Source organism: Porites lutea, chromosome 8, assembly GCF_958299795.1.
Source record: "Porites lutea chromosome 8, jaPorLute2.1, whole genome shotgun sequence".
Classification (NCBI taxonomy): domain Eukaryota; kingdom Metazoa; phylum Cnidaria; class Anthozoa; order Scleractinia; family Poritidae; genus Porites; species Porites lutea.
The window spans coordinates 15,965,488-15,980,582 of record NC_133208.1 but is presented as its reverse complement, the minus strand read 5'-3'; the positions used below and the strand labels follow the sequence as shown (position 1 = coordinate 15,980,582).

General features: G+C 36.6%; 2 protein-coding genes and 1 non-coding gene across 4 annotated transcripts in view; all 3 read right to left on the bottom strand.

The window, feature by feature from the left end:
• Window positions 1-702: 702 nt before the first annotated feature.
• LOC140946191 (centromere protein U-like) lies at window positions 703-12,376 on the bottom strand. 2 transcript variants are annotated; one of them, XM_073395274.1, is made up of 12 exons: window positions 12,256-12,376; window positions 10,818-10,908; window positions 8,528-8,825; window positions 7,844-7,887; window positions 7,525-7,639; window positions 6,663-6,777; window positions 5,103-5,181; window positions 4,407-4,454; window positions 3,145-3,206; window positions 1,726-1,786; window positions 1,445-1,534; window positions 703-877 (listed from the first exon to the last, which is right to left on the bottom strand). In XM_073395274.1, the coding sequence occupies exons 1-12, from the start codon at window positions 12,354-12,356 to the stop codon at window positions 767-769; spliced, it is 1,215 nt and encodes a 404-aa protein (XP_073251375.1). In that variant the 5' UTR covers window positions 12,357-12,376; the 3' UTR covers window positions 703-766. The 2 variants fall into 2 exon arrangements, with proteins under 2 accessions (XP_073251375.1, XP_073251374.1); XM_073395273.1 differs by having other exon boundaries at window positions 707-877; window positions 1,442-1,534.
• Trnat-agu (transfer RNA threonine (anticodon AGU)) lies at window positions 8,998-9,076 on the bottom strand. The gene has a single exon. It is a non-coding gene; the product is annotated as a tRNA-Thr (tRNA).
• A 2,389-nt stretch (window positions 12,377-14,765) lies between the features above and the next one.
• The window catches only part of LOC140946484 (uncharacterized), a 2,090-nt gene continuing 1,760 nt past the window's right edge, over window positions 14,766-15,095 (bottom strand). Inside the window, exon 1 of the mRNA XM_073395612.1 lies at window positions 14,766-15,095. This exon is cut by the window's right edge and continues 1,760 nt beyond it. The gene's annotated coding sequence lies outside the window, so the exon portion shown is untranslated.

Here is a 15,095-nt window from a genome sequence, read left to right as displayed (position 1 = left end):
CCAGGGGGCACCCAATGAGAATATAGTTCAAAATCACTTAAACATAGCATTGTTAAACGTATTTTAGTGTGTAACAGGTAGATACAGGCATATTTTTATCCCATAAAAATTTTTCATCTGTTCGGATTTGCTAGCTGAAAGTCTAGTGATCCGAAAATTATAGGGATCAAAACTTACCTTTTCGAAAATTTCAGCCAGAAAAAAGGCTCCCGAAAATTCTAGGAGACCTTTTTAGGGTAAAAATCTGATAAAAATGGGCAATTATACCAATTTTTTAGATGTTCGAAAATCCTAAGAGAGGCAGGCAAGCAAGAAATTTTACGTCAAATGTTCCGAAAATTCTAGATCTCAAATCTGAAAAACTTCATCTCTTACTAATTATATTTATTACTCATGTTTATCAATCATTGTTACATTGCTGCAGGAGGCAGCTAAGTGGTTAGAGCACTGGATTTGCAATTTGGAGTCCATGCGTGACCGTTACCTGGATTTGTTCTCAGTCCTCCTGAGTTCAATTCTTGACCATGCTTGTAAATAGCCAAGTGGTTTGCTCACGGCCAGTTGGGATTCTTAACCCCATTATGTTGGATTTAAATTATTATCTGTTTCAAGCATTTGCTTGTCCCCACTAGCATTAGTACTAAAATTACTTCCGAGAATATATAACATAAATTTATTTATTTTCTTAAAAGGGTATTTTAAACAAAATAAACTACCTCTTTATTTACATGACATTACACTCCTCAAAAATCCATTTGGATTACAATTATATCCTTTGTTGCCCTGTGACATTGATGGAATTCACTTGATTGGCGGCTGTCAATAAGCCATGTCCTTCAATGATCAAACTAGGAAGGTTGCTGAATGACCCATAGTCCTGAAAAACCAGTATCAAAGTTATAATTAAAATGTACATTACTATGACCTCTGTTTTAAGACCTATCTTAACTCATGATCGGCAAGGACTGAGATCTAATTCTCAATAATCTTTCACTCCTAACAGAGCTACAGTAGGCCAAATAAAAATAAATTTGACAAAAAATTCAAGAATTTCTTTTAGCAAAATCATAATAAAAAGATGTTTCATTTGAATGATAACACTGTATGATTTTGCACACAGATTTCAAAAGTTAAATAGACAAAAACCTCGCTATCATATGGTAAACTTTGTAGCCCCTTTTCTGAGAGAGATTGAGGATCCCTAAACTGATATCCACTTTTAAGTTTTCACTCAACAGTATTATTTAAATTAATTAGAGGCAAAAAATGTCACAAAATAACATCTATTTAGTAAGCTGAGATCTTTATTTAAATAACATAAGTAACTTGTCGATAAAAGTAGTTTTTCTGGGGAGCTTTCCATTTAGCCTTCTAAATTTCAAGAATTTGAGTCAAATTGTTCATTCTACAAGGATAAAATTAATTGAAAAGCTATTCTTACCACCTTGGATCCTTTCTTTGCAGTTGGGTCTGTTTGGCACTCTTCATGCAAAGCTTGAAGTTTGACTAAGAATGAGCTAAAGTCTTCCAGCACCTGGTAAATTGTTTTAAAAAATCATTTTACTGTCAGACTTAAAAACAGAACAAATTGTCAAACACCCAAATTTTTTTCAAGTCAAAATGTTAACTGTGTTTTGACCAGTCACATTGGAAGTCAGATCAACCTAGAAAACTGCAAAGCCACAAACTATTAAGCTGGGTAATAACCATTTTTTTATTTTAAACCTTTTGTCTCTCACTGCTTTCTTGTAGTTTCTTTTTCTCACTTTCAAGCTTTGCTGAAATCCTAGTATAACAGAGAGAAAAACATTAATATTTTATCATTTACAGAAACAAAATTCTCTCCTTAACTTTAACGCTCTTTCCCAGAGTCACCAAAGTGCGAAAGATTCACATAAAACCTCTACAACAGTACTTCCTCATCCAATGGTACTAAAGTGAAACCTCTATTAACCGGACACCTTCGGGACCTTCCTAAGTGTCTACTTAATTGAGGCTGTCTGCTTAATATAGAGGCTATAAAAATTGTACAATGTTTGTTAACTATCAACAATCAATGGTTACTCTGTACTGTGATAAAGTTGCATGTTATTAAAGAAGCTATCCGGAGTTCAAGTTCATTACCTTTCATTACCAACTTTAATTTGTTTGTAAACGCAAATTATTAACTAACTTCAGTTTTTATTTCAAGGATGTAACCCAACACTACTATTGTCAATTCAGTCTGGTGTCCACTTAATAGAGGTTTTTAACAATAGATATTAGCCAAATACAACTTATTTTGTTGTCCGCGTCTGCTTGATAGAGTTGCCCGCTGAATGTGGGTTCGTTATAAAGCGAAATATCAGACGTTCGTTTCGGGACCCAGCTTAGTGTCCGCTTAATAGAAGGTATCCACTTAATTGGGGGTCCGCTTAATAGAGGTTTCACTGTATTTTTATTGGTATGTAATTCTAGAATCCCGTGGTGCAGACTAGCAAACAACTTAACCTCCCCAGACTAATAATTAATTGTCTCTCCCATTCAGATGGTACTATCATTTTGTTTCTCTTTTATTTTGGAAAAAATGGTCAAGTAACATTCACCTCCCAACAATTAGAAGTTTACTCCTATTCTTGGGAGAGAGAGGTTTAAATGGCACTCATAATAAAAGGGTATGAGGATTCAAGTAAAGGATGTCCCTGAACATCTTTTTAATACACTGTACCCACTACCCTACCCTGCGAGCAGAGGCTACATTTTTGCTGTGTGAGCTGGTGTGCAAAAAGTAGCCTCTGCTGACAACTGTTCAATTTTCTATCGTGCGTGTGCAAAATTTGTCACGTGATTTGCAAGCGAAATCAATCATCAGGTTTGTCGTCAAATGGCGCAAGTTTCACAGGAATAAAAAAAAATCTGACAACTTTGATTTGCTACGCAATGCTCTAAACTGGTCAAGAACAGGAAAAAACCTGTTTTTTTAAATTTATTCATCCAGATTTCTGGACGGATTTGAATGGTTGTTGGCAGAGGCTACTTTTCGCACGCCAGCTCACACAGCGAAATGTAGCTTCTGCTCGCAGGGTACCACTACCTATGCTGAATATAAATTTATTTATTTTCAGGCAAATAGAAATTATAACATTCTTTTATGCACAAAACTACCTTGTCCGTTTTTGTTGAACACTTAGGAGTTCTTTACGAAGCTTGTTCACCTTTGATTTTGCCTGAAAGGTAATCATGGGAATGTCCTGAAATTAATGGTTGATTGCTTGACTGGCCCTTACCACCAGAATATCGGGAACTGGTTTGGCATTGAGGTTTTCCAAACTCAAGGTTGCATGCTGCCCATTGGCTCATAAGTAGCTCATCCACCCTTTGGTGACAGGTCTTGTTTTTATCATGCTTGCAGCTAGATGCCAACGACCCATCAATGTGAGAGAATTGTAGTGGGGTACATTCTTACAAAAAAAATAACAGAGAGAGAGCCCTTGACCAGACATAAGAGTAATAACTTAGTATAATTATGATGGCACTTTTTATTGAATTGACAATATTATTGAAATGCTCACAAAAATACAAGATGCCATATTATTCCAAATGCCATCAAGATCTCATCTTTGAAATCAATCATTTTCATTCTATTTATCAAATTAAGTGAAATGCCTTAACCAAAATATGTGGAGGAATGTGTGGCTGAGCAGTTAACACCTCAAACTCTGGATCTGGAGGTCTGGGGTTCAAGCCCCGCCCGTCGCGTTGTTTCCTTAGACAAGAAACTTTACTCCACTTTTTCTCCCCTCACTCAGGTATATAAATGGGTAGCAGCGACATACTGCTGGGAGTAACCTTGTGATGGACCAACATCCCATCCAGGAGGGAGTAGCAATATTCCTAGGCATGCTTCAAGCTAAAGAAACTGGGATAAGCTCTGGCTGTTTGGGCCCTAAGCTCGTGTGTACCTTTACTTTATCAGAAACAAAGAAGTCATGTCCGTTGCCAGGGGCTGGTGGATCTTGCTATCAGGCAAGTGAATTCTGTTATTAACTTGCCCAATGGGTTTTAAAGTGAAGTTTTTTGGGGGAATTGAAATTAGAGGTACTATAATCAATCCTGCTAATCAAAAATTTTGGGTGGGCTAGTTAAAGTGACTCTTGGGCTGGAACATGCTAGCTACAGCTTGCCCAAAGAACAAGCTGTATAACTGATTTTCTTTGAAACCTGGATGTCATATTTTACTAAACTCAATAAGATCTCATCTTTGAGTCCATAATTATTATTAAGAATTGTTACAGTTTTTTGTGTTAGGGATTTTGGTCATTTAGCCTTTAATTTCTTTACTTTGTAGTCAAGATTCATTACCATAATCTAACTCTAACAGAAAAGATAGTAACAAAACAAAGCAAAATATCTCTGTCATACTGTACCTTTCTGAGGTCAGCTTTCAGCATGTGATTTTCTTTGTAAATATCAATCTGCAAAATAATTTATGGGAGAGTGAAAAATATATCACATATAGAAATGGATATCAAACAAGACCAGATGTACACCGCATAAGAAATTCATCCAAATATTGGTTTTTATGCCAAAGGCCAATTTACAATGAAATCATAAGGAGAGGCAGGCTCAATAAATAAATAAATAAATACCTATGATAGTATGACAATAAATACATAAATAAACAGTTGCGAGGACAAAGGAGAAAAAAAAAAGCCAAAGAATAATCTTCTAGGTACATGTATAATGCATTCACTAGGTCCTAGCTTTTTGTGCATGTATTGAAGCTGACTCATAAATCGAACATAAAATACCCTTAACTGTTTTTAATCAGTTGGGATCATTGACATATTTAAAGGGTAAAAGCATTGTGATTTGCAACAACCCCACCCCTTTTCTACCTTGTACATTATCATCATCATCATCATCATCATTATTATTATGTTATCAATATCATTAATGATCATTATCAATATTAAACCATTATCAAGCTATTATTATTATTAGAATTATAGTATTCATTATCAGTATCATCAACATTATCATGAACATCATCATCATCATCATCATCATCAGTAGGAAAGAGCATGCATGGAGGAGGCCCTATGTGTTTAGTCACAACATACAGTTTCACTGAAGGATTTTCTCATTTGAATGAAGAACTCCTTTATAGCCTGTTTACCAGCTGAAGACCTCATTTCGTTCCTGCAAAGTTTAAACGGAGGAAAAAAACAAAATGAGTTCATAACAGGTCAATTATCCTTTAAATAGGATAAACCAACTCCATGGAAACTTAAATTGATGACAAAATGCAGTCAGTGTGTTAATTATTGGGCTGCCTGTGAGTGAAACGCCCAATCAAGAAATGAGTCTCATCTATGTCAAAAAAGGACAAAATGGTGGATGGAGCTCCAAGAAAACTTTGCGTGTCCCACCCTCGCTTCATGGGGCTGATTCTTGCGTGGAGGGGAAGGTCATCTGGCGAACAGAATTGGAAGTTGATTTGGAATGAACACAAAATTATTGCGTGGAGTTATTGGCCCTATATTTTCACTGAATGATTATCTAAATACAGTATTTGATAATGTAGTTGGCCCGCGTGGCAGCTGCAAAATAATCCTTCCACGGGAAAAGTTTGATTTAAAAATATTTAGATCACATAGTAAGCCTAAAGACACTTATTGCCTTAAAGTGCCCATCACCCAAAATTTTTTATTTTCTTATCTGAAACTACACCTTATCAAAATAACTTCTGCGAAAAAATTTTGCGATTTGAGCCAAAGACGATTTTTTTAGAATTTTTTAAAAACGTTCAAATTTGCCGCCATTTTGACATACCATTCGTCTTAGTCTTCTCTCGGACTATGATGTACTTTAAGGAACATGTGACCTTATCGACAGGAAAACATTAAGAGTTCTGATAGGTTTTTCTTTTTCAGAAAAACTTTCTTCTTATGAAGACATTGTGATTCAATCCTTACTTGAAATTTATCTTTTTTGTGTACAGTTGGTGAAGGCAAGGTAATGCGAGTCTCTTAATTTACATCACATGACGTCATATGTGAGCTTGCTAGTTTGCATGATCAGCAGCGCAAGTGTACCGCAAAAATGTAGACTTCAAAAATTGGTAAAAAAATCGCGTTTTGTTCAAACTGCAAAATTTTTTCGCAGAAGTTATTTTAATAAGGTATAGTTTCAGATAAGAAAGTAAAAAATTTTAGGTGATGGGCACCTTAAGCCACTCTCCCAATGAAAAAGTTTAACGTGTTGATGAAAAAAACAGCAGTTAGTAGTAGCTTTATTTTTCAACATCTGAGCTGAGATATCTTACTAAAGGACGATCGCACTCAAGCACTATGATAATAAACAAATGCAAAAAAAAAAAAATTAAATGGATTGAGGAACAGAAATTTTCCTACCCTGGGTTCCAGGGTATCTTATTTTCTGACAGTTCATGGCAAAGCATCACTCCTCAAATAAATTGGCCAATGAAAAGTTTGTTACAACATTACGCTTATACTAGACATGAGCATGCAGAATTTGAATCAGAAACTATTGTGTGACAATGGAAGATGTAAAGCTGCTAACAAGAAATTTGCACGCCTGTCTGCAGGAAGTTACAAGCTCGTTTTGCTTGTCCAAGCTCGCCTGTTATTGTTACTAGAGTAGATTGATTTACTAATCACCTGATATCAAGGGCCTCTTCCTCTATTGCAGTAAGAATAACATCAAGATCTGTGATCTCTGAGATGCTATTCTTCCGTCCTTGATCCGCATTAAACAATCTCACAAAATTATTTTCTGGAGAAAGAAATAATTAAATTAGAGTGGGAAAAGTAGGAAATTTCCATTATCATCTTGACCTTGAGTTCTTTATTTTTTATCTTACTCTTTAAAACCTCGTATTTCTGATGGTAAAAATGAAAATGGGAAATTTTTGCCACAGTTGAACCTCTGCTAATGGCCATGTACCTCTCTACCACGGCCACAATTTTGGCCTGGTGAACAGTACTTTATTCTGTGAAAGGTTTGAACCCAGGAGTCATTTCATAAGTAGGTTGAGTTTGATCATCCGGGTGAACATATTCCTGAATAGGACTGTTTTTGTTGACAGTGACTGACGTTTTGACAACTTGAGCAGTAGTCATCTTCAGAGTCAAAAATGTCAGTCAGTGTCAACAAAAACAGTCCTATTCAGGACTACGTTCACCCAGACGATCAAACTCAATCTACTTTTGAGTACATTATTCATTGAATCATGTTATAAGCTCTTTATGACGCATATGGCTACCTCTCCAGAGTGGCAACAACCACTAAAATAACCTGTCCATCATGGCCACTTAAAAGTGAATGAATGATGTACAAAGTGATGTACCAAACTGTACCTAAATCACTTTGATTTATTTTGTTACCATAATTTTCTGTTCTTCACTTTTGGTTGTAAATTATTGACTGCAGTCTTGAAGTAGTTTTGAAAAAGCTTTTTTTGAGTGAAACAGTAATATCAGTAGCCATAAATTTCATTAATATTATTTTTGTTATTATTACCTCTGTACTCATTTTCTAGAGAATCCTCTTCCTCAGTTGTTTTTGATTCAGCGTCATCTTTTGTCCTTTTTCTGCCTCTTTTTGCCTTTAATTTTCCAGGACCAGACAGTGGTGTCTTCTCAAACAGAGACGAGGAATCAGTTAAAGGTTGAAGATGATCATCAGCATGTAGCAAAAAAAAATTTAAATTAATTAATTTTATTAACTACTGAACTGTGGAGTTGATCATGAAATTTTCTTTGACCTCTTTTGTAGTATATTATATAAACGGAGTATATAAAACTGGCAAAATTTAAAAGATAATAAAACTGTCTTGTACCTTTTGCGATGGACTTGGTATTTTAATAACACTTGCTGCTTCATCTGTCAAAGATATCACAGGAACATTAATTGCAGCAGCTGGCCATGTTTCATTATAATAACGAAATGAAATTTTGCTTGCTCAGTTAATAAAAAATAATATTTGCTTGTCAGCAACACGACCAGTAAATAATGATATTACAATAATATTACTTTACCAGTGAATCAAAACGGTAATAACATTTTTACAAACTGCACACAACAGTGGAAGTAGAATAATTAAATAAATTAATTAATTAATTAAATACCCAAATTTTTGCACAAAAAATTTAAGAAAGGTTCATAATATTTCTGTGACACCTGATTCTGAGGTATCAGGCAGGTTGCAAAGAAAGTCAGTTTTACAGCTTTCTAGTCGAGCAAGCTGTAGTTAGCACGTACTAGCCCGAACATCATTTTCACTAGCTGGAAAAAAAAAATTGGATGAGCAGGATTGATAACAGGTTTCCTGTTCTTCTCTTATTTGAATTACATGTACTGTACCCGAAAAAATTCATTTGCCTGTTATGCAATTAAGAACAGAATTCACTAGGCCGATAGCAATATCCACTGGCCCTCGGCTATCGGACTCGACTTTCTTTGCATGCTGATCAGTTAGAACATTATTTTTTTGTGCCCATTTCTGTAAGAAAAATGATCACACCTGTTTGTAATAAATGAGCTTGCGGACTCTCCAATACAATTGAACTTGGACTTTCACGAGGCGCCCTTGACCTAAGGATGATTGGCATCTGGATAGGATCAGGTAAAACATTTACAGGGCTTGCCCACTCAACAACAGAAGAACTGCTGGTATCTTGTGGTTCAGGATCAAGTGCTGCTGTATGTTTTGGTACAGTAGACCTTGAGTTTGATGTAGTAGACGTCTCTAATGGAAGCTGAACTGGACTTGGGGCAATTGTAGATAGTTCTTGTGTCCTTGGAAGATCAGTAGATGACCCCTGTACAAAAAAAAAAAACAACAACACATAAAGTTAACAAACAAACAAAACAACAGAGAAAAAAGGTTCCAAATTTTTTAATTAAGTTTGGTTTGAAAAGTATTTATATATGTAGACAAAAATATTAAATAGAATGATATGTGTGGAGAGAAGAACTCAGAAAAAAATTCTGAGTTCCAGATGGGAATTGAACCCACCACCTTCCAAACACTAGTCAGATGCTCTAACCACTGAGCTACTGATCTGAGAACTCTAGTGATGAGCAAGTCATTTGTGGGCTGACATAATGACCACATCGCACAGTCACATTATGTCATATGAACAAAAGAAGTAGCTACATCGTGCAGTCACGTAAATGAAGACTAGCATTACAGTTGATTTCAGAGCTGTGTACTATACACCCGGATTTTTAGACATGATTCCGCAGTCATGATTGGGCTATCATGATTCGACCAAGAGGTTACCAAGCAGTACAGCATTTTTCCTTGAATATCCTACCGGAATCAAAGCACAGGATCTAAAATTGACTTTGATGGTAGCTTGAATGTTTCTCTTGTAATTCAGGAAAAGGGGACTGTTGTTCTCCTTTTCAGACAACAGACTCTCACACAAGTCACACAATCTAATCGCAGTACAAGTTATCGCGTATGTTGTCTCAATCTATAAGTTTTTCAGCTTATTTCTTAGCCTTTTTATCTGGCTTCTACCTTGATTTTTGAAGAAATATTATACTTTATCCTTTTTTCAATGAAAACAAATGTTGCTTTCTTTTTCACAACAGGGTCATAGGTTGAGGACTGAACATTGTTGATATTTTTCAAGGGTAGTGAAAAACAAAACATTCAAACTCTCCAGCAAATTCTTTCACAAGGGCGGACTGATCAATTTAAATGTTGGTATTGTTTCACCGCTTTCCACCCGATAAAGCTTTCCTCCTCAGGTAAAACACATTTGTCAGGATTTTAGCTTCATTACACTTACATCTCTTGGTGTTAATCAGTTTTTCTGTGATTTGAGTTTTCTTTATGAGTATTAAATTTTGCGTGTTGAAATTTCGTGAGGCTTTTTATTCGTGAATCTTTAATTTCATGATTTTTTACAATTGCAAAAAAAACACAAAACTTAAGACTGCAAAATTAAGTACCTGCAATAAGTTACATCTGCCAATCAGAATGTGGGATTCCATAGAATTCTAGCGGAGATTTACTAACATTATTACTGAATAGACAGACTGACTATGTATAAACCAGGGTACAGTTGTTCAAAGACTGGATAACACTATCCACTGGATAAATCTCTATACAGTGGATAATGCAATTGGTTTCCCCAACACTTATTCAACTGATAGTGATTTATGCAGTGGATAGCACTATCAAACTTTTGAACAACAGGGGCCTGTCCTGTAATTTAAAATTTGCACGTATTAACACCAACATTGCAAAATGTAGGTCAGAACCTCGCACCATAAAGCCAATCCTTAGGAGATACACCAGCTATAAAGTGGTTTCACTACAGGCAATGTAGCTAACAGCAGGGCCATATACTTAAAATTTCACCAGGGCCCATCACTTTGAAACCAAAGGAATCAGTGGAAAATTCTAACAATCATTTTTTGCAAAGGGAGACATGGGGGGAAGGAAAGCAAAAGCACTGTAAAAAAATATAAAACACTTGCTTGTGCAAAAATGCTACTCATACAAAATAGTGAATAGAAAAAACACACATGAACTGCTGAAAATCTTGCAAGCAGGCTGAGGTACCAGAACTAAGGGAATACAAACACTCGTACAACCCTGAAAAAGGCTGTAATGGTGATGAAGACAAAAGACTGGTAATGCTACAAGCTTTTTCCTCTGTTATACATATAAAGATCAACTTTATTTAAACCTTGGATTTACAGGGACGCTGTGAAAGCAAATACTTCTGCATCAAATTATACAAAATGAAAAGATTAAGAAATTAATGGATAAAAGGATGGCAATTTGTCCTTACTTGACTGGAGATAATAGTGTTGGCAGTGGATGATGCATCACTGCTCCAGCTTGTTTTGATCTTAAAACTTCTCACAGTTGTCTGGCGTTTTCTAGAAGACAAAAGAAAATGTTTAAACACTTCGGAAATTTATGGTCCACCAAAACACAATGCAGCCACACCTTAAGTGGTAAAATCTAACACTTGCCAAGACCTAGTATTATTTTGAGGTTCACAGAAAAAAAGAATTTAAAAAATCAACTTCAAAACCCATTCCTTGAGAGTGAATGAAGCGTTTTCTTGATATCATTTAGTGTTCTCCTTATCAGGCAGTAACTGTTAAAATTTACTGCTTGAAGCAGCACTTAAAGGTTTACTAAAATTAAATAAGTAGTTTAAAAAAATACTCAAGTTGTGATCCAATCCGACTCTCACAAGGAAATGATGGAAAAGTACTCACTATACATGTAATCGTTATCAGAATCAAATGTTTTAAATTGTTGTCTAAAGATATAGGCTGATTTGCATAAAAGATGTCTTAAAATGAGGGAATGATGTTGTAGTACTAGAGAACTTAGCTCCTAAATTTCTCAGCAAGGGTGGGGCCATGTCCCTCACTCCACTACCCCTTCTTCTCCCAAGGACAGTGCCCCTCTGACGCATATTTTTTGGCCTTACCGGCCATGAATAGCCAATTACCTGCAGTGCTAAAATTTAAGGAGAACACTGATCATTTTTCCAGACCACCCCTTGACTTACCCTTTACTTTTGTGCCTTCCATTTTAGAGGCCCAGGGTGGAAATTTAGTTTTACAGCTTGCCATTTGGGCAAGCTATAGCTAGCATGTCCTAGCTTACGCTGTTGGCAAAACCGTTGGCTGACACCGTTGGCAAAATGTAGATTGGACTGGATTGGATCATTTCCAGTAACCCTATCCCTTACCTTCTGTCATTTAGTGAGTTACAGGGGTTGATCTGATATGGTACAATCCAGGTCTTTTTGATGCCTCACTTTCAGCAATTTCAAGTAAATTATGTGAATGGTTACCATTTATTGAGTTCTGTGTAAATTTTGCTCCAGGTAAGAAGCCTCAAATCTAGCACAGGCAGATCGAGTTTATCAACATAGCATCAATTTATTGGGTAAAATTTCAGATTGTAATGAGAAGGTCGAGTTTAAGACATAATCGCTTTTTACACTGCCCATGAAATTCATCAAGGGCTCTTAGCTCTATAACCAAAACCGGCCCAGACTAGAAGAAGTGATATCGAGCCTTGAGTAAGTTTTGAATTTTCTAGAGTCTAAAAGGAAACACTGACGCGCTGATCTATTGAAAACGACATGACAGCAAGCTCTATCATGCCGCCATCTTGTTCATTTCATGGATTTGAAGTTTCTCGCGTGTCTCGCGAGACTGTAATAGGCTCTGACAGTATAGGGGAGAAAAACATAAACTTACGAAGGCCGTCGTCTGTCCAAACCAGCTTGTTTGAAGGAGCGAAAAGAAGATAACTCAGAGTTCTGCGAGATCGGCGGATCATCATCAACTTCTGCCGCCATTTTTCGGTCAATCCAGTTCCCGGCCCAGTCTATGGCCGAGTCAAAGTCTTGCCCTGAAGGCCCGCAATGTGTGCAAAATAAGGTATTCAGACGAGGGTCCACAATAGGGGTTCTCAAATCCCGCTTCCCTGCCTTTTTTTCTTCTGAATCCCGCCATCCCGCTCTATTTTACGCCTGAATCCCGATCCTGCCCCATTTTTTTACGAGATTTTTTGCTTGATTATTGAAATAGACGTTATATAAGTCTTACCTTCTGACAATTGTCAGTTTTGATGGTCAAGGTTCTCAACATCACAATAAGTGACCGTAACTTTATTTTCTGTTTTGCTTATTTTTTCGTCCGCGCATCAGTACATTTTTACTTCGATATTTTAAGTCCTGTATTTTTGAAGTTAGGTAGATTGATGTTATCTGTCTGTCTCACGATGATTCGACTGCTTTGCTGCTAGTTTCCATCAGGAGATGAAGCCAATTCTGTCAATTGTTAATGTGGAGTGTAGGAAAATGTATATAAACACACAGGTTGTAAAGACTGAGAAAATGGTATCTTTTATGAAAACATAAACCTGTTATTGAATCGAATAGCACGACCAAATGCGGACACCCTTCAAAGCAGGAAGTTTGCTTCTCCATCCAAAGTGGCTACCCTACCCTACCCTACCGTAACGCAGGGCACAAAGTCCATTGATATTCCAGGTTACCGTATATACAAGGATATTGAGGTCGTTGAAACTCAGAGCTCTCTTGAGTTCTCTTGAACTCTAAAACTCAGGTCGACTCACCTTCACTGTTTCTTTACGACTTTCAAGGTCTTCACTTCCCTTGTAACAGGAGCTCTAAATATTTCTTTCGGAAGAAACGCATTCCCACTGGCACCTTTTTCGTAATACAGAGCCCCACAATTTATGATGTCTACCACATTGTCGTGATTGTCCACTTCCATCAGTGCTGGGTGTGGCCATACCGTGACCAGACTTGCTTAACAAACCCTCAGTCCAAAGAATCGTCCAGGTCCGTCCAGGCAAAAGCAGAAAAGGTCAAATCCGTGAGCAAAACAGGAATCAGTGCAGATCAATGCAGGATCTTAATGAATGTGACTTCTAACCCCAGTGATTTGATACCTCTTTCCAAGTAACGAAAACGATAAAAATAGCACAACCAGAAAAGACGAACAACACACAAAAGTGATAATTTGACAGGCTTCACTAGCTTTGACGCTCATAGCTTGATTACAAAGGCGGTATACACACTAAAGAACCACTTTTTTTCAGTCAACGCTAATAAATTTTTTGTCAAGACAAAACTAATATCCCGTATCCCACTATTTTTCCCTTACGATTCTCGCATCCCATCCCCATAAAAATAGGAAATCCCGCTCCCGCTGGTTATTAAAATTCCCGCATGCCTCTTCTGTTTTTAGCCCGCATCCCGAGTATCACCACGAAAAATATCCCAATCCCGCGCCCAATAAAGATATCAATCTTCTGGATTAGTGTATATTTGCTGCTGTTTCAGTGAAAAAGGGTCAAAAGGCAGGTTTTTTGCGCCCGACAAGCTCGATAATCACACTTGCAAAAGACAAGGAAAGGAGAAATAGAAAGAGAGGGGAGGAAGAAAGGAGGAGAATAACAACAGCAATGATTGCTCTCTTAGCTTCTATGTTGGCTACTTTTTTCAGAAAAAAAAACTGCTTGACGTAAGAGGTCTATTTGGCAAAAACTTTTTCAAAACTCCCACTAGATATTTGATATCTCTATTTGCAAAACCAAAAACAGAAATTGACAACCCTTCTCCTCCTCTAGCCTGCCAGAGCAGACGCCTTTTTCGGCTCTTGATCCAGGAGCCGAAAAAGTCATCTCCTCTCGCAAACTATGATCTTTGTCAATAAAAACAGTTTTACTCTCCCTCTCCTCCCTTTACAAAAAGGCAAACAAGCACCAAAAGACGGTATTGCAGAAAAAGATAGGGTGTTAGTCCGTCTATCATGGGTCAAAAGATTTAAGTTGGAGAATGCAAAAATAGATGTGGCAAGCATCCTAGAACAACGATTCTATTGAAAATATTCGTTGTTCCGTTGTAGAATTTGACAGACCGAATAAAATACATTAGTTGAAAGTAGATATATATATATATTTTATTTTTTTGTTTATTTTCAAATATTTTAAAAACAACAGAGAAAACGTCATTGGCAGGTGAGTAGGTAAGTCGAAAAGTGTGAGAGACCATACCATATGAACGCTCGTCGCTAAAATTCGCTGTAAAAATAATCCGGTCCTGTCGGATGAAAGTAAACCGAAATTTCTCAACCTAGATAGAACTCGACAGATTTAGTCATTTACCATTCAAAACTCTAACTGCACAAAAAAAGAGATGTATTTGTACAAATTTGCTCTGGGCAAATATGTAACAAATATATACAAACTGAGAGGCAAATCTGGGGCAAGAATGTTAAATACCTTATTTGCTTCCATATCATGGAGACAACCCTGTGTTTTTGGTTTGCAAATGTAGGATTTACCATCATTTTTTCCCCGATCATTCCTCAATTTTCACATTTTTGCGACGTATTTGCATGAGGCAAATTTGTGCAAATCCCTTTTTAGAAGTTTTGGGTAATTCATAAACCATGACTGTTCTTTACTAGAAACGCGATTTTAATTAGGTAACAAGCAAAATTGATGACTTTTAGAAGTTTGTCCCTTTTAATTATGCAAAAGAATATGATATGACACAAATACA

Coding starts and splice junctions, on each gene's coding strand:
- LOC140946191 (XM_073395273.1), bottom strand. CDS start 12,356: ATGGCGGCAGAAGTTGATGATGATCCGCCGATCTCGCAGAACTCTGAG. Junction 7,640..7,843: donor TACCAAGTCCATCGCAAAAG/GTACAAGACAGT, acceptor CTGTTTGAGAAG/ACACCACTGTCTGGTCCTGG. Junction 5,182..6,662: donor GAAGAGGCCCTTGATATCAG/GTGATTAGTAAA, acceptor TAAACTTTGCAG/GAACGAAATGAGGTCTTCAG.